At 39.7% G+C, this 23,283-nt stretch overlaps 1 protein-coding gene across 1 annotated transcript in view; it reads right to left on the bottom strand.

The window, feature by feature from the left end:
• The window catches only part of rogdi (rogdi atypical leucine zipper), a 42,860-nt gene that overhangs the window by 5,766 nt on the left and 13,811 nt on the right, over nt 1–23,283 (bottom strand). The window contains exons 3-6 of the mRNA XM_083124574.1: nt 14,803–14,949; nt 6,932–7,089; nt 4,947–5,067; nt 2,813–3,022 (exon numbers count right to left, since the gene is read on the bottom strand). Coding sequence (XP_082980700.1) covers nt 2,813–3,022; nt 4,947–5,067; nt 6,932–7,089; nt 14,803–14,949 — 636 coding nt within the window. The remainder of the gene's footprint in view (nt 1–2,812; nt 3,023–4,946; nt 5,068–6,931; nt 7,090–14,802; nt 14,950–23,283) is intronic.

The following is a 23,283-nucleotide window of genomic DNA, read 5'->3' as shown; positions in this document are numbered from 1 at the left end:
TTGTCACCGTACGTTTCCACAAGGATACGATGGCTTTCACTCGTGTTTTTCTTTTGATTGAACAAGAAAAGCAGGACATGCCGCACATGCTCCTTATTTGGTTTGAAGGTCGACATGTTTACCACACAAACCCAATATCACGATCACTCGCACTCGGTTGCACATCCACGGTGTTTTGACAGGTACTGTCCTGGCAACACACTGACGTAACAGTTGAGACTGTGCACCAACCGTTGCTTCCAGCGACGAAATTAAGAATTATTAACCGACATACCTGGTAATCTACCTGGAGGATTGTACAAGGTCCATTCAATAAATAACCGGAAAAGTTGTATAAAAAATCGAAAATACGACCATGATTGGTGTTTCTTTGTTATTTTGTGGTGGCATCCTAGAACTATTAACAGATGGGTGAGGCTCGCAAACAGGGTGCTGGTAATCAGTGAAACAAGATGGCGGCACCCTTGCAGGTTTGCACCAACTTGGACCAGCGATGTGTCATTAGATTTCTGTTAGATGAAGGTTTGAAACCAATATAAATTCACCGTAGGATGGCAGTGCAATATGGTGAAAGCTGTTTGAGTTGAACACAAGTGTACGAGTGGGCAGAGAAGTTCAAACAGGGTGTAACAAGTGTTCAAGATTCGCCACGTCCAGGACGCTCTGTCTCTGCAGTCACAGAGAACAACATTGTGAGAGTTGACGAGTTGATACAGGAAAACAGGCGTATTACGGTGAGTGAGATTGCATCAAAGATGAATTTTTGTGTCGGATCAGCCCACCATATTGTTCATGACGTACTGATGTTCAAGAAAGTGTGTGCGAGGTGGGTTCCAAAACATTTGACACCAGAAATGAAGGAAAGGCACATGGATGTATGCTGGGAGCTTTTGCGACAGTACGAGGCTGAAGGGGAGCCATTTCTTCACCGTATTGTCACGGGAGATGAAAGTTGGGTACATTTTTACGAACCTGAACGAAAGCAGGCTACAATGGAGTGGCGACATTCTTAATCTCCAAGACCCAAGAAGGTGCGAGCTGAAAGAAGTGCTGGTAAGGTCATGTTGACTTTGTTTTGGGATCATAATAGGAACAATTCTTGAAGATTACATGCCAAGAGGTAAAAATGTAAACAGTGGGACATACGCAAACCTTATGCGTGAAAATTTAAAACCAGCAATTTTGAAGAAGCGATGTGGTCTGGTGTCGAGTGGCATCCTGTTACTGCATGACAACGCGAGACCACACACTGCTAGAGTCACATTAGCTACCATCAATGACCTAAAGTTCGTCTGCTTACCCCACCGCCACGTATTCCCTGAATCTGGCACCTTCAGATTATTACATTTTTGGCCCACTTAAAGACGCTCTTAGTGGCTCAAGGTTCGAGGATAATGAAGATGTCCAGGCAGCAGTGCATGACTGGTTACGCACATGCCCAATTTATATTTCTTTTAACATGGAATTGGGAGGCTGGGGCAGGTGCATTGAACTTGAGGGGGACTACGTTGAATAATAATCATGTGTTGTATTCCATTCTAATAATACATTCTGTATAAAAAAATATTTCTGGTTATTTATTGAATGAACCTTGTACCAACAAAAATTGCAGTGTTTCTGCATGGAATCCAGATAAACAAATGACAGTCACTTCACAATTTACAAATATCTAACAGGGAGTGTGGCCATCTTTACTTTCTGTCAGCCAGACAACCATACTGAAGTTGCCAGCCTGAGATGGAGTAGGGCAGTGGTTCCCAAAGTGTGCACCTGGCTTACAGAGCCAGCACGAAATGTTCCAATATTACAATGAATTTCAATTGTAAATTCAATCAATGATATCACTGTTCCAAATATGTGCTTATTTAGTACTTTTTACAAACAAAATGTTTCAGAATTTGAAATAGGTATGTTTATTTTTTAACTTAAGGCAAGCAACCTAACCACACTAACTGAATGTTGCAACTGTTAGATAGGCCTACATTCTGACTTGGGCACCGTGGAAAAAAATCTTGAAACACTAAGGCTGCCGTGAAACGTAAAAGTTTGGGAACCACTGGAGTAATAAGTAGTGACGAGGCACTCTCTTTTACCATCAATTTTAACCTTTTTAACCAATCTTGCCTTCCCCATGTTTTAACTTTGACTGCTCTTGTCTTAAGTCCCGAAGAAGTCACATGATGTGGTAAAAGTTTGAGTGAAAAATAAGTACATGCCAAAACTGGACTTCATGAAAACATTCTGAAAAAAAAACAAGTTTCCTCTATTCTGAACAAAGCCCTTAACCATGCATTACGTTGTTTAGATGAATGCAAACAAACACTATACCCTATTCCTAGCAACCATAGTGGCAACAACACTAGAATCACTGTGGTAATTTGAATCACAAATAGTTGGCACAGATGAATGGACATGACCAATGAATAAGAGTATGTTCTTTGGTTCTCATGATTAGTGTATTACAATTTACTACTTTTATTGGTACACAAGAGATGGTCAATGACAAGATTTAATTGTACGGGAGACAGAGTTAGGCCAGTATATTGGGAGACTTACTGTAATTATTGCTTCTTGAAATACTGACTTGGCTTCCCGCAATCTATGCTGAGTGAGGATGTAATCAGGATGGAGACGTGACATTGCAAATGTTTTCTTGAAGACCTCTGCAAGTGCCAGCAGTGTAATGCAGCCAACCATTATCGAGCCACTGAAAATATCTCCGTGAGCTAGTAGCTCAGGGTGGACGGTTTGGACATCCCAGCTTTAAACCCTTTGGACACCTTCAATAGAGATGAAGAAAAATCTGTCTTACCTTATCTTTGAGCTGCTGGCACAACTGCAAGGCTACTGTGAAAAGAACGAGCACCTCATTCAGCCATGGAACGGGACACTCGGCCTGGTACGTCTCGAACTTCATCGTCCCGTGGACCTGGCTGAGCTGGTAGATAGCGAACACCAGCTTGTGGCTCTGGATGTAAAAACTTATTGCTACGTCGCCAGGTAGTGCAGGAGTCAGGCATTTCTGAGAAATAAAAATAAATATGGAACATGAGGCGAGATTTTGGCCGAGACAGCAGACCAGTTACTTTTAAAAGTGATGGCATGGTATAAGTGCACCAATATCAGCAAGGAATATGACGAGATAATACATTTATTTCAAGCTGTATCCATGTTAGGAACTCTTTTAGAACCAATCGTGATATAACTACAGACTTAACCTACAAGACGACGTAAGCGAGTTACTAAATTATTTCCGCAAAACTTACTTGTAAATGTTCTATTATGATAATATAGACTGAATATCACTAAGGTGTTGATAATGAAAAATTTTCTTCAGAATATCTAGAATTACACCTTCTCCAGGGCTTTCATATACTTGGAAAGCTACCTTATTTTCCTGGACAAACAGAGGATCCAAAAAATTTCAGTCAGGCATACAACGCACACACTGATTGACACCAAAATCAAAAAGATGCACTTTCCACACAATCTGAATATCGACAGTGGTCAAGTACATCATGTTTGGCTCCCACTATTGCAACAGCTTAAATCTATCCCACACAACAGACGAACTCGCTACACCAGCGCCCCTAGCAGTAAGCAAGGAAACAACAGGAACCGGAAGTCAAGTAAGCAGTGAAGCAACAGGTTCCCTAGTGGATGGTAGCAGAGGCTATATTTAGAAGTAATTTTCTGGAAATAATTTAGAAACTCATGTCTTCTTATTATCAACAGCATTTTATATTCCCCCTAACATGAACTAAAGGTCCCGGGTTCGATCCCCGGCCGGTTCAAATCCGGGAACTTTTCTAATGATTGAAGCGGCCCCGGCGCCCACCCAGCGTTGAATAACATGGGTAACTGGGGATAAGCCTGGGGGGTAAAGGCAGTCAGGGGCGTGATGCTGATCACATCATTCCCACTCACGACCGAATCAAGAAAGTGTGAGGCGTTACCCCCACACCCCCTATACGCCTTCATGGCGTGGTGCTATGCACAAGGGAACACTTTACCTTTACCTTTTTATGAATTAACCTATAAATATGCAAGTTTTTCTTTGTCAGTTTCTTATTATTCTCTGAACTTCATTATAGTTTGTAAATATCTTACCAAATTCGCCGTGTTTATCTCCTCAACTATATGAGAATATTGACTGAGTATCACGCAAGCGTTGATAATGAAAAATTACACCATCTCAAGAGCTCCAATATACTTGGAAAGCTACCATATTTTCCTGGACTCCCAGCTCTGTAATCCTTATAGATATATAAAAAAAATAAAACCAAAAAATGTGCATTTTTTAGTTTAATTTAACTTTTATTTGAGGCATTTTTCCTCTCAATATTTTCAACAGTTAGTAGTATGTGTATGAAAAACAAAACATTGGTCACCTTCAACTTTGGAATGTTACTGCTGGGCACTAGACCCATTCACAGGTAAATAATTCTTTAAGAGATTTTTTGCATGTAAGGTATATTTCCCTACCATGGCTGGAGTGTGTATTGAACATGTAAAAAGTATATCAGTATTTTTAAAGTAAGAAATTGAATACCAAAACTTGTTTAAATACCAGAATTTTACTGATTCTGATGATGGCTCTGATATGTTACTTGGATTTTCAGCTGCTATTCGTAAATCTTACAAAATAATGCAGTAATTGTTACTCTTAAATTAATTTTTATTCTTGCAGACACATTTCGTCTGGTTCCCCAGAACTTTTCCATCGCTTCAAGATTAAAGTGGTTTACTTTCATAGTAACAATTAGGTTTTTTCTTCTTTTCCAGTGTTTACACAATTTTTTAAAAAGAACATTCATACTTCTCATTTTTGTTGTCACAGCTCTAGTTTACAGCATACAAGGTCTTGTCAACATTAGTAGTAGTTCAAAATATTACATAGACACACGAAGAGAAAAAATGTACTATTGGCTGACAATGAATCTTACCATATTTCTGCTGCTCAGCAAGTCATCTATTGTCTTTTTCCTAGGTACAATGAGACATGCTCTTCCTCTCTGCAGGCAGCCTAGGATGTTTCCAAGGATGGACAGAACCTCTTCGGATGCCCTGGAAAGGAAAGGTTTCTGATTTAAGCAGCAGAGGGAGGGAAGCATACTACTTTTCATGGTGCGTTGTGGTAAACTCCTAGGAAAATATTGTACGGAAGAAGCTGCCTGGTGTCTTCTTGTACTTGAGAATGATTATTATTGAAGGTCCACTTTCTAATCATTTGTTATGGCATCTGGGATAGACATAGCGTCATGTCACTGCATTGGTTATACTCAGCTGCTAGGAGTTCTGATTTCCACAACCTGGCAGCAGTGATTGATTGAAATTAATATGTTGGGTGACTCAGCACTAAAGCTATTTGCTCCCATCATGATATATGAAGGACAAGATTGTTCGCACTCTCGCCTTCGGTTCAAGTGGCCCCAGATTTGATTCTAGGTGGGAGCTCCCCAAAATTTCAGTGTTGACCCAGCATTGCGAGGGCAATTGAAGAGCTACTTGAAAAAGAACAAGTAGAGGGCTCCAGTCTCGGAAACCAGTGAAATAACAGTCATGGGGATTGATGCGCTGACCACACGTCACCCAACGAATAGCTGCTTGGCAGGCACTGGCCCTCACAAGACAGTTCCACCATAGAGTTTTGTTTCTTATTAAATACAAATTCTGTGGAGACAAATTCCTTACCAAGGCTAAAAGCAATAAGAACAAAAAAATCCATACTTATGCTAAATCTGAGGCTGTAAATGGTCACTAAGCACACAAACCCTCAGAAAATTATACTGGCTGTGGGTCCAGATACTAGTATTTTTAGCCGGCACAAATGTGGCCACTGGGGTGTACCAAGTCGAAGTGATGTTGACATGCGAGTGTCTTCTGACATCACCATCTCTTACACCCTGAGGGATGTGCCGTGCTGTTCAGTGCATTTTGGAAAGCTCAGCGATGCCAAGATGGAAGTCAGGCCTTGCATTCTTTTGGCCATTCCACAAGCATATACAGAAATTAGTATACCCTTAGGGTAAAGACCTCAATAAATATGAAAGTTACGTTGGGAAGTTATGTGTGGAATGGTTCATGAGGAAAAAAAATTGAAAATAAATTACTGTGTTTTCTGAAATAACCTAACAGTACTCACTTTCTGATTGCACATTGTATTTGTAAAGCATTTACATTTACTGCAGATGGATTAGATTAATTAGTATTGTAACTGAATTGCGTTGCTCAATACATACATACCAGTGTATCTATAAAATTACTAAGAGTAATAAATTACTGATCTGATGTATCTAAATCCTTACATTCTGTTAATGTTATGGTTATAAACATACACAGTGGAAACTTGACCTTACATTTTCCTACATTAGACATTGAATCTTGATGGTCCCATCATAGCAAAACGTTATAAAATTTTCCTTGATTTTCCATTTAATTTTGTTTGACCTTGGTCCCCTGAAAAATGTAAAATCAAGGTTCCACTGTTATTCATATGCCCTACTTACGTAAAAGAAATGTGTTGAGTATAGTTTATTTTTCTCACCAAAACCTATAACATTCAACTGGTTACATACTCTTCCAGGAAGATTTGAAATGTTACTTGCATGAGTAGAATATTGGTTAGCAGTATTGGTATCGAGATGAATGCTAATTCAGGGAGACATATTTGTGTTGGTGACTGGGAGTGAGTGGAGAGGGTAGAAGGGTGAAATTATCAAGATCTTGGTAAAAAATTGACTTGAATTTTGGGTTGAGATTCAATGTATAAAATTATACTTCAAACCAATAACAGTCTATAATAAATCTCAAATTTCATTATGGAGGAAGACCGAAATAAATCACAGTCGAAGTTATGTTTTTTTTTAAAAAGAAAAGTTCATTCTGGTATGGCCACCTTACAAAAACAGATTGCACTGTGCTTAAGTACCTGAATATGTAATCCTTGTCCACATTCTGGATGTGGAGAATGGCCAGCTGGAGATGATTTCCAGCATCCTGAATCTGCTGAAGCTTCCAGGGGTTTTCTCCTTGGATTGTTGAGTGATACAGAATGTTCTGCTGCTTGTGAACCCTAAGGTTGATATCCTGTAATCAGGATTCAAAGAATCATTCTCAAGCAATTCAACCTCACATAAGAATTTGCACAAATTTGTGTATGAAGTTCACAGGTAAAGTGTAAAGACAGTACCAAAGAAAATTAAAAGCTTCGTTTTTATGTTTAGATGCATATGAGAAATGAACACAATATAAGGAACCCAATGCTTTGTTGAGTTTTATTTTTCATTTCTGCATATCTTGCATCACATTTCTGCACCTTTAGGCTAATTGTGATTAGATAAAACTGACAAACAAAACTCACAAAGGAAGACCCATGCCAGGACTCAAACACAGAACTTTCCATGGCCACTGTACAAGGTTGGTTTTTCACTAATCTCTAACAATAAAAATAACTCTCGAGCAGTGATGGTACCAGGGCAGATGTTTTCCGAGAGGACATCACACAAAAAGGAATATTTGGGCTAAAATAGTATTTATTTATCAGTCTTGTTGTTCAGTGGGAAATGGTGGTGTTGGCTGGGAAGGGGGGGGGGGGGGTCACCATTTCCGACTTCAACTACACTTTACATCAGTGGTTCTCAAACTGTAGTTAGTACACATACCCCCAGGGGTTTATGAATGACTTGAAGGGGGTACGCAATTAGCTCGGAAGAGAGATGTGGAGAATACTCATACAACTACATACTTATGTCAGAGTGGTTTTTCATCCATAGTGTACCTAAAAAAAACAAGTACCGAAATGGGCTAAATTTGGAGCCTAATCTCCACTTGAAAGTTTCAAATGCACAATCAGACATCAAGATACTGTGTCAGGTTATGCTTCTCACTAGTAACTCTGAGGATTTACAATAAAAACTCCAAAATTGTGCTTGACAGTTTGTTCACAAACTTATTTTTGTTCTTTACTTTTCTTCAATAACTCTGGAAAAAATATATGAAAATTCAAGTTTTTTATACACTTCTTAGCATACTTGAAATGTTCCCGAGTGATTGTGGAATGCTTAGGTCCAAGTTAAACTAGGATAGACGAAATAAAATACATCCTGTACATAAAAACAAAAAAGAGGTTTAATAACTTTCAACATGTGTACAACATGGCACCCGAGGAATCCGAAACTAAAACTATCGTAATCAACAACAGACTATCGAACATATTTGTTCATCTTCTTTGTAGTTACATGATTATACATACTATAATGCTCAATCACAACAATACTTGTGTTTCACATTTTTATTTTTGTAATTAATCACAGAGATTGAAAACGTAGGAACACTCAATCAAATAATAAACGTGTGATTCTAATGTTATATTGCTTTCAATCTTTACACATACAGCCCGAATGCCATATTGCTGTATTGAAGATAAACGGCTCCATCATATCAAAAATGTCCCACCAACCAGGCAGCCCAAAAAATTCCCCAAAACCCACTATTTGGAGAAAACTCATTGTGGGGGTACATTAGACGCTTAGTTGTGACTAGATGGTACAATGAGAAAGGAGTTTCAGAACCACTCCTTTACATCATTCACTTGATGATCAATCAACGCCCTGGATACTGATAAGTTTGAGATAACAATGCTTGACAGGAGGAAGTTTCAAAAACTATATCAGGCCTGGTCAACCCATCCATTGTGAAACTGCACTCTCATATACATATGTGGACTGCAGATCAAGCTGCAAAACCGTAGCTTCCATGAGGGGCAGAAGGAAGCCTGTGAGCGAGGCAGGAGGCTTTGTCAGTTGCGTTCGTGTATTGAGGAAAATTTCTCTTTTAATCTGATGTGTGGGAAATAGTGCAGTGTTGCAAAATGATTGAATGAAATGAAAATTTTAGGTGGAACAGCACTTGGGCTATTTGCACTCATCACCATAACTAAAATCAAAAGGACTCCTTGCCTAGGTTAAAAGTCGAGGCTGTTAAAGGGTGTTCAGCATATACAGGGTGTCCAAAATAAAACTATACCCAAAACAAAGGTGGTGGTAATAAGCCAGTTCTTTATCATCAGAATGTTTTTGTAGTTGTTGTCAGAGAGAGACTTCTTGAGTGACGTGTTATGGTATACTAATTGAAAATTTGTCAAGCTTCAAAATTTCAGCTGCAGTTGTGATATTACACACCAGTAGCTTCAAGCTACATTCCAAAACATTGAGAAAAAACTGACATGTGATGCCTCTATGCAGACAATCCCACTTCCAAGATGTGACTGGGCAGTGGAGTGTGTGACACTCTTGTGACTGCATTTGGCCAAGTTTTAACATGTAAGTTACAGATGTAGTAACACTCTTTGCTTCGTTGGGTATAGTTATGTTTGGGCCACCTTTACAAGGACAAAACCTAGGACAATACACAGCCCTACACAATATTATACCGACTGTAGGCAAAGAATACTAATATAATTGACGTTCGTTCACATAGAGGTGTTGACTGTGCCAGTGACCAGTATTTAGTAATTGCTAAATTAAGAGAAAGACCCTCAGTGATAAATCATAAGCAACAAAATCTAAAAGCTCTAAAATTTAATACAGGAAAATTTGCTGATGATAGAATTAAGAAAGATTACCAAATTAAACTGTCAAATAGATTCGATATTTTGCAGGATTTAAATGATGATGAAAATATAAATGAAACAGACGTAAATAAGAATTGGGAGCACATATGTAATGCAATAGAATCAGCAGCTAAAGAAAGTATAGGATACCATAAACCAAGAAAAAGTAAGCCATGGTTTGATAATGAATGTCATAAGCTAATAGAAATAAGAAATCAGGCTTAGGTGGTTAAATAACTCTGATGATACAAATTTAAGCAATTATAATAGAATAAAGCGAGAAATTAACAGCACGTTTAGAAGTAAAAAAAGAGATTACTTAAAAGTAAAATTAATGAAATTGAAACAAACAGCAAAAATAAAAATATCAGACATTTATATAAAGGTGTAAATGAATTTAGAAAGGGGTGGCAACCTAAAGTATAAACTTGATAAAAGATAAAAATGGCAATTTTTTGGCTGACCCAAGCGATATTCTAAATAGATGGAAGAACTACTTTAATGACCTTTTCCTTTTAAATGTTCATGTCTGAGATAAATCAGAAGTAAATGAAGTACACACAGCAGAACCTTTAGTTCCAGAACCTAACTTGACTGAAGTTAAAGATGCTATTAAAAGGCTAAAGAATAACAAAGCACATGGCACTGATTATTTAATATCAGCTGAGTTAATTACGAGGGTGGTTTGAAAAGTTCTCGGAATCACCACCAGATGTCAGTGCTAAGACAACGAGGTTCCCGCATAGTAATAGACCATCCTTTATTAATAAACACGTGGCACGTCAGTGTTCTGGGTAGAGATCTGTGGTGCGGACGTCACTTTGTAGTTGTTCCCGTGCAGTGCTTTGTGAAGATGGAAAAATCGAGATTCGAGCGGTGATTAAGTACTTCGTAAAGAAAGGTATGAAAGCAAAGGAAATTCATGCCGATTTTCTGAACACACTGGGGGGACTCTGCTCCTTCATATTCAACTGTTGCAAAGTGGACAAACGAGTTTAATTTTGGTCGGGACAGCTTAGAAGATGATACACGTAGCGGTCGCCCAAAATGTGCTACTACCCCAGAAATTATTGAAAAAGTGCATAAATTGGTCATGGAGGATCGCCGACTGAAAGTGCGTGAAATTGCTGAAGCTATAGGAATGTCATCCGAATGGGCGTATCACATTTTAACAGTTGAATTGGATATGAAAAAATTATCTGCAAGATGGGTGCTGCGACTTTTAACACAAAACCATAAACGCATCAGAGTGGACATTTCCGAACAATGTTTGACTCGTTTTAAGAGAAACCAAACAGATTTTTTGCACCGGTTTGTGACGACAGATGAAACGTGGGTCCACTACTATACCCCAGAGACAAAACAACAGTCAAAGCAGTGGAAATATGTTGATTCACCACCACCAAAGAAAGCAAAGGCAATACGGTCGGCCTGAAAGGTAATGGCGTCAGTGTTTTGGGATGCGAAAGGGATTCTGTTGATCGATTATCTTCCCACTGGTCAAACAATTACGGGACAATACAACGCTAATCTTCTCGACCAACTAAAGCATAAGATACGGGAAAAGAGGCCAGGTTTGGCAAGAAAGAAAATCATCTTGCATCAGGACAATGCGCGCCCTCACACAAGTGTCATTGCCATGGCAAAAATTCATGAACTTGGTTACGAATTGTTGCCACATCCACCTTATTCGCCTGATTTGGCTCCCTCAGACTTCCATCTTTTCCCCAAACTCAAAAGTTTCCTCGGTGGACGGAGATTCTCTTCAAAGGAAGAACTAATAGCCGAAGTTGACACGTATTTCACAGGCCTGGAGGAATCTAATTTTCAAGATGGGATCAAGGCATTGGAACATCGCTGGACCAAGTGCATTAGTGTACAGGGAGACTACATTGAAAAATAAAAAAAATCACTGTTGTAAGTCGTTTCTTTCTATTCCATTCCGAGAACTTTTCAAACCACCCTCGTAAATATGGTGGGAATTCGTTAATATGTCAAATTCATAAATTAATTTGTTTAATATGGAATTAAGAAGAAATCCTTCAACAGTGGAAAGAATTCATAATTGTTCCTGTGTTTAAATAAAAAGTGTGATAAAATGAACTGCAATAATTACCGTGAAATATCTCTACTCTCAACAACATATAAAATATTATCTAACATTCTTTTAGCAAGACTAACCCCATATGCTAATGAAATTATAGGTGATTTGATTATCAATGTGGATTTAAATGTAACAGATCAAATATTTCACATCAGACAGACACTTGAGAAAAAGTGGGAATATAATCAAAATGTCCATCAGCTATTCATTGATTTTTAAAAAGCATATGATTCAGTCAAAAGAGATAAATTATGTAATATATTAGTAGAATTATTTTCCTGTAGTTTACGGTTATTACAAGCATAAGAAAACAGTTTTTCTTTGTGACGTTTCAGGAGAACACACGCTCCTTTCATCAGACATTTATTTTCATTTTGACTAAAGATACAGTTATAACAATGGTTACTAATTTTTTAAACAAAAAGAATCAGTTATATAATGGATGTTGTCAATGTTACATTGTTGTAATATAGCAGAGTTGACAAACCTGTTATTGGGTTTAAATTCATAATGTCCAAATCATGTTCGTGCCATCTTATTGCCATTTTCCTTGCCGTTTGTCCCACATGATCCTTTGAACATGAACAACTTATATTATATATTCCTGTGGTTTCCACATCTGGTAGAGAGTTTCTCCTTTTGAATTCATTAAATGTACATTCCAAACTTCTTGGTGATTTAAAACCAATTTTGAAATTAAAACTTCTAAAAATTTTTGCAATTTTATGTGAGAATCCCTTGTGGAATGGAATGCACACAAATTTCTTTTCAACAGATTTTTCATCTTTGTCTGTATTTCTCTTTTCCTTTAGTTTTCTTGCGACTTTTTTTGATTTGGTTTATTCTGTTAGTGTGAAAGCCATTTTCTTTTGCTATATTAAAAAGCCTTTCTTCTTCATTTTTGATATCCTCATTATTAGAACATAGTCTTTGTGCTCTCAGGAAAAAATTTAGAAACATGTTATCCATTGTTATACGCGAATGTTCTGAATTGGCATGGATGTATTTTTCCCCTGCTAATTTTTTCCTATGGACTGATGTTTGAATTGTTGAGTCAGTTGTCTTAATTTGCAGATCAATGAAATAAATTACATTGTTATTCATGGTTTCGCAAGTGAATTTTATGCGACGATGTGATTCATTTAACAATTTAAATACGTCCATGATGGTGTTCTCATTTTTAGCAATAATTAGCACATCATCTACATATCTGATGTAGAGTTTGATATCCGCACCTATTGCATTAACAATTGGAGATTCTATGTAATGAATGAAAATGCTGGAGATGATTCCCGATACTGGGTTTCCCATTGATAGACCATTACTTACTCACAAATGGAGTAAGCCACCATCTTTAAAATTTAATGTAACAGAAAACATCAAGAGACTTTGTGAAAACAATGATGAATTTGAATTACCTGATGATATTTGGGATTCATAATTTAAAAAAAAAAATTTAAAAAAATCTGAAATAAAAATAAAACAGACTGCTTTTTTCACAGTTAACTTGCTATATTACAACAATGTAACATTGACAACATCCATTATATAACTGATTCTTTTTGTTTAAAAAATTACTAACCATTGTTATAACTGTATCTTTACTCAAAATGAAAATAAATGTCTGATGAAAGGAGCGTGTGTTCTTCTTAAACGTCACAAAGAAAAACTGTTTTCTTATGCTTGTAATAACCGTAAACTACAGGAAAATATTTATATAATGCAAGCAATGCGTACATACAAGAAAAACTATATTAGTAGAGTTAGGAATACCTAAGAAGCTTGTTAATATGATAAAAGTATGCACCAGTGAAACAGAAAGTAAAATTTGTGTGGATATGAATATGTCTGAGAAATTTACAATTCATGATGGGTTAAAACAAGGAGATGCATTATCTCCATTGCTCTTTAATTTTGCCTTAGAATATGCTGTTAGGAAGGTAAAAGAAACTAATGAAGGACTAAAATTAAATGGTGTGACTCAGTTGTTAGCATATGTAGATGATGTAGACTTACTGGGGGATGATGTGAATACAATTAAGAATAATGCTAAAATATTTTTCAAAACTGCTAAAGAGATAGGTTTGGAAGTTAGCAAAGAGAAAACTAAATATATACTTACAGGCTGAAACCAAGTGTTAGGTAATAATCAAAATCTAATTACTGATAACAACGCGTTTGAACCAGTTTCCAAATTCAAATACTTAGGAGTAATACTTACAAATGAAAATGATATTAAAGAGGAAATAAAAAGAAGGCTTAATTCAGGAAATGCATGTTACTTGTCTCTTCATAAACTTTTGTCTTCTAGTTTAATATCTAAGAAACTAAAAGTTAAAATATACAAAACAGTAATTTTGTCTGTAATATTATATGGATGCAAAACTTGGTCCCTTACATTGACAGAGGAACATAAATTGAGAGTATTTGAAAATTAGATCCTTAGGAAAATATTTGGGCATAAAAGAGATAAGGAGACAGGTGAGTGGAGAAGGTTACATAATTTGTATTCATGTCCAGATATTATTAGAATGATTAAATCAAGAAGACTTAGGTGGGCAGGCCATGTGGAACGAATGGGAGAGGAAAGAAGAGTTTACAGGATTGTTGTTAGGTAACGTGATGCTAAGAAGACCTGTAGGAAGACCAAGACGAAGATGGAGGGATAATGTTGAGATGGACCTAAAGGAAATTGGTAGGGATGAAAAAGAGTATATAGATCTTGCTCAGGATAGGGACAGATGGAAGGCCTGTGTTGCTGCAGCTATGAACTTTCGGGTTCAAGAAGGCTAGAGAGTTAGTTAGTCTGTAGGTAAAGATGCCAGAGTCTCATTGGCCCAGTGTGGCAGAAGAAACAGAAAGTGGTTTCATGCCTTCTCTGCACTTTTCTCTCCTTTCCCCTCTACTGCTTACCACCCTTGAGGTACAGTGTTCTGGCATCAGAAATCTCACATGGCACAGAACACCTGCTGGCCTCTACAAGTGCAAGGAAGTTGCTCAAGCCTGAACTATATAAATCTAAAGTAGATCCCCATTGCCCTGTCTCAAATGAATCAAATAGGAAAGAAAACATAGTAAAACTCACAGCTTGAGTAATGCAGTCGCCAGTAAGTGTGAGCATACATTTCACCTGCTCCGATGTCGTGTGGTGAGCAGCAGACATCACAAACCTCTCCTGCTTTTGGGCTGTATCATTTCCACACAATGGAACAGGAAACCTCCGTGCACATTCCTGAAAACAAAAAAAAAATGATATTAGTAAATTAATAGCTACTATAACATTGAAATGCACTGGAATAATCCCTTCAGCTCAAAATATTTTATATATATATATATTTAGGCTATTCCTGACTAGACAGTTTAAAGTGGGATGCAAACCACTGTGTAATGTGTCTCAACTGGAAATCAAACCTGAGACCTCTTCATTAAACACTACTATAAGCAAGTGAATTGCAAATATCTAATGAGAAAAAAATTACAAACAGCTTGAATGAAATATGCAAGGAAAATAATTATAAAGAGAAGAAACGAAACAATCAGAATATCTTTAAGTATACAAATAAAGCAGAATATTGAACAGGCACAATTACAATTGTTTGGACACCTGTGTAGAATGCATACACATCATATAGAAATGTTTTGAGATACCCTTACCCTGTTTCCCCATGTACACATTAATTAAAGGCTGGGTGAACTCCAGAGATCGGATCTACAGATCCGAGGTACAGCCATGGGTACCAGAATGGCCCCATCCTATGCAAACCTCTTCATGGGCAAACTTGAGCAAGAGTTTTTGGCTACCCAACCCCTCCTCTGGCTCCGCTTCATCGACAACATCTTCATGCTCTGGACACATGGAGAACCATCCATGTCAGCTTTCCTGGACCAACTTAACCACTTCCGTTCCCTCAAATTCACCTGGATGCACTCCCCCAACCAGATAACCTTCCTGGATGTGGACGTGCACATCGAGGGAGGACACCTGACTACCTAAATCCACATAAAACCCACCAACCACATGCAATAAAGTCCGCGCGTTCATTATATCCCCATCGGCAACCCTTTGATAAAACTTAACACTGGAAACAATAGCCAACAATAGCCAGACCACTCCCGATAAGCGCGTGAACTCAGACGTTGTTGCCACATTTTCTTTACATTTCTTGTAGTTGCAAGGCGGAGCAGGCGGGTGCGTGAGCCTCTCGTTATTTTTGCGCCATAACCACGTGCGGGGTTGATTTTCTTAACTAGTTGTGTTGTGTTATTTCTTTGTTGTGTTATGGTGCTGTGTTGTTGCTTTGTTATAGTGTTGTGCTTTTAGTTTTTATATTAGATTTTGGTTTTGTTATTAGCATGTGGAGACCGTGGGTTGCAAACCAGGTTCCTTTAGCAAACGTTGTTGCGCAGAAGAATTTAACTGACGAAAGTGACCCCCAGCCAAGTACTAGCAGCGGCAGTTCTAGAGTGCTGAGGAAAGAAAGAGAATTCTGAACAAACAAGCTCAAGAATTTGTATGCAGTGTGCACGAATATGTCTCCAGGAATAATTCAGGAAGAGGACCAATATCGGAAACTGCAAATATTTTGAAATTAGACAGGAAAACAGTGCGAAAGATCACAGAAAGAGGCCCAATTACACCAAAGAAGCCTGGTAATAAAAAGAAAAAAAATCATAAAGTGGACGAGTTTGTTTGCGATTTTGTTAGGAGAGAGATTTACAATTTTTTTTTTTTCTAAAGGACGCGCACCAAGTGTCTGTGAATTATTAACACAACTGAAACTAATATCAGACTTCCCTTACAAACAAACGACGCTTCGAGAGCTTCTGAAGAAACTTGGTTTTTCTTTTCGTCGGCTGAAGAAAAGAAATGCAATAATGGAGTCGACAAGAATTGTTGCTTGGTGGTATCGTTACCTTCACAAACTCAACAAGTTGAGATCAGAAGGCTGCCAGATTGTTTATTTAGATGAAACTTGGTTCGACACTCACGACGTTGTCAAAAGGGTGGGACGATGGTACTTGCAACTGTATTTTGAAGTCGCCGTCAGCACGAGGAAAATGCATCATGGTGCTCCATGCTGGGAGCAGCGAGGTGTGGGTCCCAAATTGTTTGTTTCTTTCCGCTAAGAACATTGGAGATTGTAAAGCTGATAGTCACGACGAAATGGCCGGACAAGTGTTTGAAAATTGGTTTACCAATAATCTGCTGCCAAATTTGCCAAGTGATAAGAAGTGTATCATAATTTGCGATAATGCAAGTTACCACTCGAGGTTGCTAGTGAAAATCCCAACTATGAAGACAAAACTGCAGGATATTATTTCCTTCATGGAGAGGCACGACATTCCAGTACCGAAACCTGTTCCTATAAAAGCCCTTTTATTAGAAATAATTAAATCGGCAAACATTACTAAAAAGTAGTGGATGATCTTGCAGCCTCACGTGGACATGAAGTGTTGCGACTCCCTCCCTACCATTGCATGTTTAATCCCATATAACTGGTGTGGGCCAAGTTAAAATCATATGTGAGGAAAAACAATGTATCTCCTACTCTAAGTGCCAGTGTATGCCAGCTGTTGCGTGATGGAACAGAGACAACTGATGCTCAGCTTTGGTTGTCCTGTATTCAACACACCATCAAAATTGAGAGAAAATATATTAACCACGACACGGATAGTAACCAGGAGAGATTCGTGATTCACGTGGGAGACAGCGATGACGATGAGTGAAGGTAAGTTAACTATATATGTATATTCTGAATAATATATTTTTCGAGTAGAAACGTTAGGGGTATTCAGTGTAAATATGAGGATTTATAATATGCCTCTTTCCTATCTTTATTAATATTGTCCTTTTTAATCTTTATCTGTATTTCTTTTCTCTTTACATATTCTTTAATTTGTTTGTTTCTCTTTCTTTTTCTTTACCCTTTCCTTCAATTTGGCAACATCGCTTTCCTACTCCAGTTTCTTCAAGAGAAAACCGCTGGCTTGGGTGTTTCTTTTAACAAAGAGCACCGCTCCCTTTGTTAACCGCTGGGGATATAATGAACGTGCGGACTTTACCTACACTTCTCCAGCTCCCACCCGTTCCACACCAAAAAAGCCATTCCATTCTCTCTGGCCCTCAGGGGACAGCGCCTGAACACTTCACCCACCTCCCACCAGAATTATAACCTCCGCCTACACCAGGCCCTGGTTAACCGTGGATATCCTGGTCACCAAGCAAATATCGCGCGCTGCCTCACATACCACTACCACCAAGAAACCTGCTGCCACCAACCCACCTGCATTCATCACCCAATATCATCCCCACCTCAACAAAATCAGGCACACACTGCACTCTCTTCTCCCAATTCTCCATAGTGATCCTGAAACCAAAAACATATTTCCCGACAAACCCAGAGTGGTTTTCAAATGCCCCCCAAACCTCCAAAACATCCTGGTCCACAACACTCCTTCACCACACATCCAACACCCCCCTGCCCATAAATGCAACCGCCCCAGGTGCAAGTCCTGCCCCATCCTCATCACTTCTCACACCCTCCAGGTGCACACGGCCACTGGCAAATTTACCCTCCATCCCAAAGGGACCTGCCATGCCTCAAACCTTATCTACATCCTCACCTGCAACATCTGTGGTGATTTTTACCTGGGGAAAACATCAACAGCCCTCAACCTCCGCATCAATAACCACCGCTCCTCCACTCACAACCTGGACTTCACTGTCGCCGTCCACACCAACCACCACAACATCCCTTTCAATGACTGCTTCCGGGTAGCGATCATCCATCTCCTACCCCAACCAGCCAACACCTCTGTTCACAAAAGATGGGAGAGGGCCTATATATTGGCCATGAGTGCAACCACTCCTCCTGGACTGAACAAGGCCACCCAGTAATGTCCAACCCTCACCCACCCTCCCTCCCAACTCATCCTACACACTCACAGTTTACGACGAGCCTGGTGACGAAACAGTGTTTTTTTCGTACTACGCACCGCTTCTTCTTCGATGGGGACCTGGCAACTCTGCAGGGCCCCAACTTCCGGTTCCATCTATTTCTCCTCACACCAATGATGCTATGAAATTAGCGAAAATTTTGAATTTTTCTACTGTCCGGTGAGTGTTTCCTTTTACCTTCTTTGATTTTTACTTAGCCCTTTTGGCCCTCCTTGCTTTTATCCATTATATACAGGGTGTTGCAAAATACCTGTTACAACGCTTGGGAGGTGATTCGACAAGTAAAAACAAGGAAAAAATGCCATGTGAAAAAATGTCGAAATCGGCACCGTTTGCGAGTGACAGGCGTGAGAAAATCGCCTCTCACCATGTTTATAGCACAATAACTCAAGAAGGAAGAAATATATCAATGTCGGAATAAAATAATACAAACAAAATCGTACCTGGCGAATACAATGGTGCATCAATTGAGGCCCATTGTAAATTGCGCAAGGGGACTCTCAAAGAAAGTGGGGAATCCCCTGATGGAAAATACAAGAAATTTACTACTATCTTCTACATAATGTTGAGATCGGAATGTAGCCAGTAAAAAATGGCGACGTATGTCCACATGTCCCACTACTGCTGGGACACCGTCCCACACCCGGGAAATAGGAAAATAACTGCAAATCTCCTGTTGTACACGGTTCACATTGCGGTACGAAGAAGAAAAGAAACCAATTTGTCGCATGTCTCACTACTGCTGGGACACCATCCCAAATGGAAAAAAATACTGGAAAATCATAAAAAAACGTTTTCAATCCCTTAATGTTGACACACTACTTTGCAGTACGAAAAACAAAAGTTAAACAATGGCCACATGTCGTCAGGCTGTACATACTACAAGAGAGCTCCCCAAATAAAGTGGGTAATCCTCGAAGGAATGAAGACGGAGAATGGCGAGAAAACGCACACAATGGCATGTAACATTTCCAGGCACAGCACATCTGGAAGGGATTTCACTGAGAAGCGCACAACCTCCGCACATGCAGATCGACGGTATGAAGTATAGCGATATCCAGCATCTTCACTCGCACCTTTCACTAAAGCACACTATGCGGTGCTGATAGGGGCTCACAAACACCGGTATACTCAGAGACGTTGTTGAAAATGTCCGCCATTGACTTCAAGACAAAGATGGCATCGGCGAAGCACTGATTGTCTTGTACGCGCAAATACCTCTGGCATGTCACCAATTGTCCCAGCAGCGGCACTAACACGAGCAACGAGATCCTCAGCACTTTCCACGGGGGTTTCATACACGAGCCTTTTCATTTCTCCCCACACAAAGAAATTCAGTGGTGTGAGGTCGGGGGAACGAGGTGGCCACGGTAAAGGTCCACCCCTGCCAATCCAACGATCGCCGAAAATATCGTTGAGTAAGGCCCTGGCACCCCGGTCGAAACGTGCGAGGGCGCCGTCGTGTTGAAACCAGATACGTTGCCTACCTGCCAGTGGCACGTTTTCCAAAAGTTCAGGTAATACGTCATGTAGAAACACCCGATAATTCCCACCACACAAAGTAGAGGGCAAAATGTACGGGCCTATCAAGTGGTCACCTACTACGCCACACCACACATTCACTGCGAACCTATGTTGATGATGGCGCACAATGATTGCATGCGGATTGTCCATATCCCAGACGTGGCTGTTGTGGCTATTGAACATGCCGTCCCTGGTGAATATTGCCTCATCGGTCCACTAAACTCTTGTTGGGAAATCTGGAATGGCAAGAGTTTGTTGCACGTACCATTGGCAGAAATCCATGCGTAGGGGAAAGTCCGTGGGCAGTATGTGGTGCACCTTATGCAATTTGTATGGGTGCAATCCCTCCTCCTGAAGAACGCGGAACACATTGCTATGGTGGGTTTGTTGAGTACGAGCAATGACACGTGTGCTGGTGTCAGGACTGTCTCGTATCGCGTCCAACACGTCGTCTTCAAATTGCACAGTGCGCACAGTGCGGGGTCTTCCACAATCCGACCTACGGGGTAGTAGAGATCCAGTTTCACGCAGTCGAGCATCAAGTCTTTGAAAGAGTGCATGTGCTGATAACCGCCTATTGGGAAAACGTTCGTGATACGAACGCAGTGCTTCACGGCTGTTTCGGTTTGCCTCTCCATAAACGAGATGCATATCAGCAAGCTCGTGGGTAGAGTACTCCACCATTGTCCTGTTCGAGAACTGCCAAGCAACAGGGGCACTTTCCCTCCGAGTGACGGATCACAACTACCGTGATTAGCACCCACGTAATGTCACACAGGTGTCCACGCAGTTGTTGCAAACCGAGAAAGAACACGGGAATACGTACTCTACGTACAATATTCCTTGGCGCAATTCAACCACACACACACACGCCAGACTAAACTCCACGCTACGAGACGCAGAACAAGACAGGAAAAACAACGGTCGACGACACTCTCTACGTAGTATCCACCAACACTAATACGTAACAGGTGACCTACACTCACAGCGCCTCTAGTGGGGCTTTCTGTATCAATTAGCTGAAATCAATCTGAGCGTAATTTGACGGCATAGCGTCATTTTCGAGTGAATTTCCTATTTCCCGAGTGTGGGACGGTGTCCCAGCAGTAGTGGGACATGTGGACATACGTCGTCATTTTTTACTGCCTACATTCCGATCTCAACATTATGTACAAAATAGTAGTAAATTTCCTATATTTTCCATCAGGGGATTCCCCACTTTCTTTGAGAGTCCCCTTGCGCAATTTACAATGGGCCTCAATTGATGCACCATTGTATTCGCCAGGTACGATTTTGTTTGTATTATTTTATTCCGACATTGATATATTTCTTCCTTCTTGAGTTATTGTGCTATAAACATGGTGAGAGACGATTTTCTCACGCCTGTCACTCGCAAACGGTGCCGATTTCGACATTTTTTCCTTGTTTTTACTTGTCGAATCACCTCCCAAGCGTTGTAACAGGTATTTTGCAACACCCTGTATATATAGATATAGATATATATATATATATATATATAGATATATATAGATATACCGGGTGACTGGTAATTTGTATATATATACATACTGAAAAATGGAAGTGAAACCTTTCTTTTGAAGCAAAAGGACGAATTCGTACATACAAAGAAAAAAAATTGTTACATTTTGAGTTTATACATACAAAAATGTAAGCAAAGTGTTTCATTTGGAGGAAAGGAAAGAAACTTGTGAACTGCATTATTTTTAACTTGCATTAATGATAAAAACTGAATAAAATAAGAATAAGGAAAACAGTATACCCTTAAATCTATAATTTCTGTCCTATATCCCCAGTTGCTCATATATGAGAGGCTGGGTGAGTTACAGAGCTATTTTTCATGGACGATAATGTAAAAAAAATCCTGCAGAGTTAATTCAGCGTAGGGCCTGCCATGCGCCACTCAGAAAACACATATAACACCCTATTTCTTATTTTGTTTATATTAACTAGTACAGAAGGTTGCCCACGATAAAAATAGTCGACTTTGACTGGCCATCGTGAACGATGCATTGAACTGCTGTTATGTCCCGATATAGAGCTGGCTACACTGGGGACTGTACTAGATAAGAGTATCAGTTGAGCACGATCCGTGGAACGGTGAAGGTAAAAGTGACAGCTTTCTGGGAGAGGTTCATTTGTGGACTTTCACCACACATTATAGTCACTCAGCAATAGTGAAACAGTGCAAACAAGAGGGTTCAATCATCAGAAAAGCTGGTGTGGGTCTCATCATCCGACGATGTTCCCAACAGGCCGCTGCGGTACGTGGTCAGCCGGAAACTGTGAGGAGATCACGGCCCCAGCCTGCTTGAACCCCCCCTATACAGTGTGCACCATTAGGACATCAGTGACACAAGACAATCCCTCAACGCAGAGAAGTTTGGCTATACTCCACGGTATCTCAAAAGGCACAGTTTCCAACATCATCCGGAAGAACCTCTCATTGGAAGCGCGTCATAATGTGCGCAGACACCACCTCACAGAGCGCCACATCCAGGAGAGGTTCACAAATGCCAGAAAACTGTATAAAGCATACCTTGCAGGGGACAAATGGAAATGGGTGTGTACCCGGGATGAGACCAACAGAGTTCGATCCATTCTCTACCGTCCAACAGACCAGAAGAGCCGTTCTGACTTTGTGCTGCAGTGCAAGGAAAAGTTTTCCAAGGGATTTCTGGTGGTGGCCGGATATATTGCAGTCGGGGAACGCTGCCACTCGTCAAAGTGCCTTCTAACATCAAAGTCAACGCAGCTTACTTCCAGGAGAACGTTATGGCCCCTCAGTATGACAAACACAAATTCTGACCCGGCATTTTCCATGAAGACCTGTTCGTGGGCACCAAATCTCACTGGGAAACTTCTTCTTATGAGCCGGGATGAATCTTAATCTGCGCCTGCAGACGTTAATTTGTTTAGAATCCAAGATACTTAGCTTTCATCTGCGCACGCTCATTAAATTCTGCGAACGAGCATAACACGTAATCTTTTATATTTCGCAATTTATTAAAAACATTAAATAATTATTGTAGAATTTTCACAAATGCACCTTGGAACTTCAATAAG

This window comes from Lepisma saccharinum, chromosome 6, assembly GCF_977018435.1.
Source record: "Lepisma saccharinum chromosome 6, izLepSacc3.1, whole genome shotgun sequence".
NCBI classification, from domain to species: Eukaryota; Metazoa; Arthropoda; class Insecta; order Zygentoma; family Lepismatidae; genus Lepisma; species Lepisma saccharinum.
The sequence above is the reverse complement of the archived record's forward strand: the minus strand, read 5'-3'. Positions and strand labels throughout refer to the sequence as shown.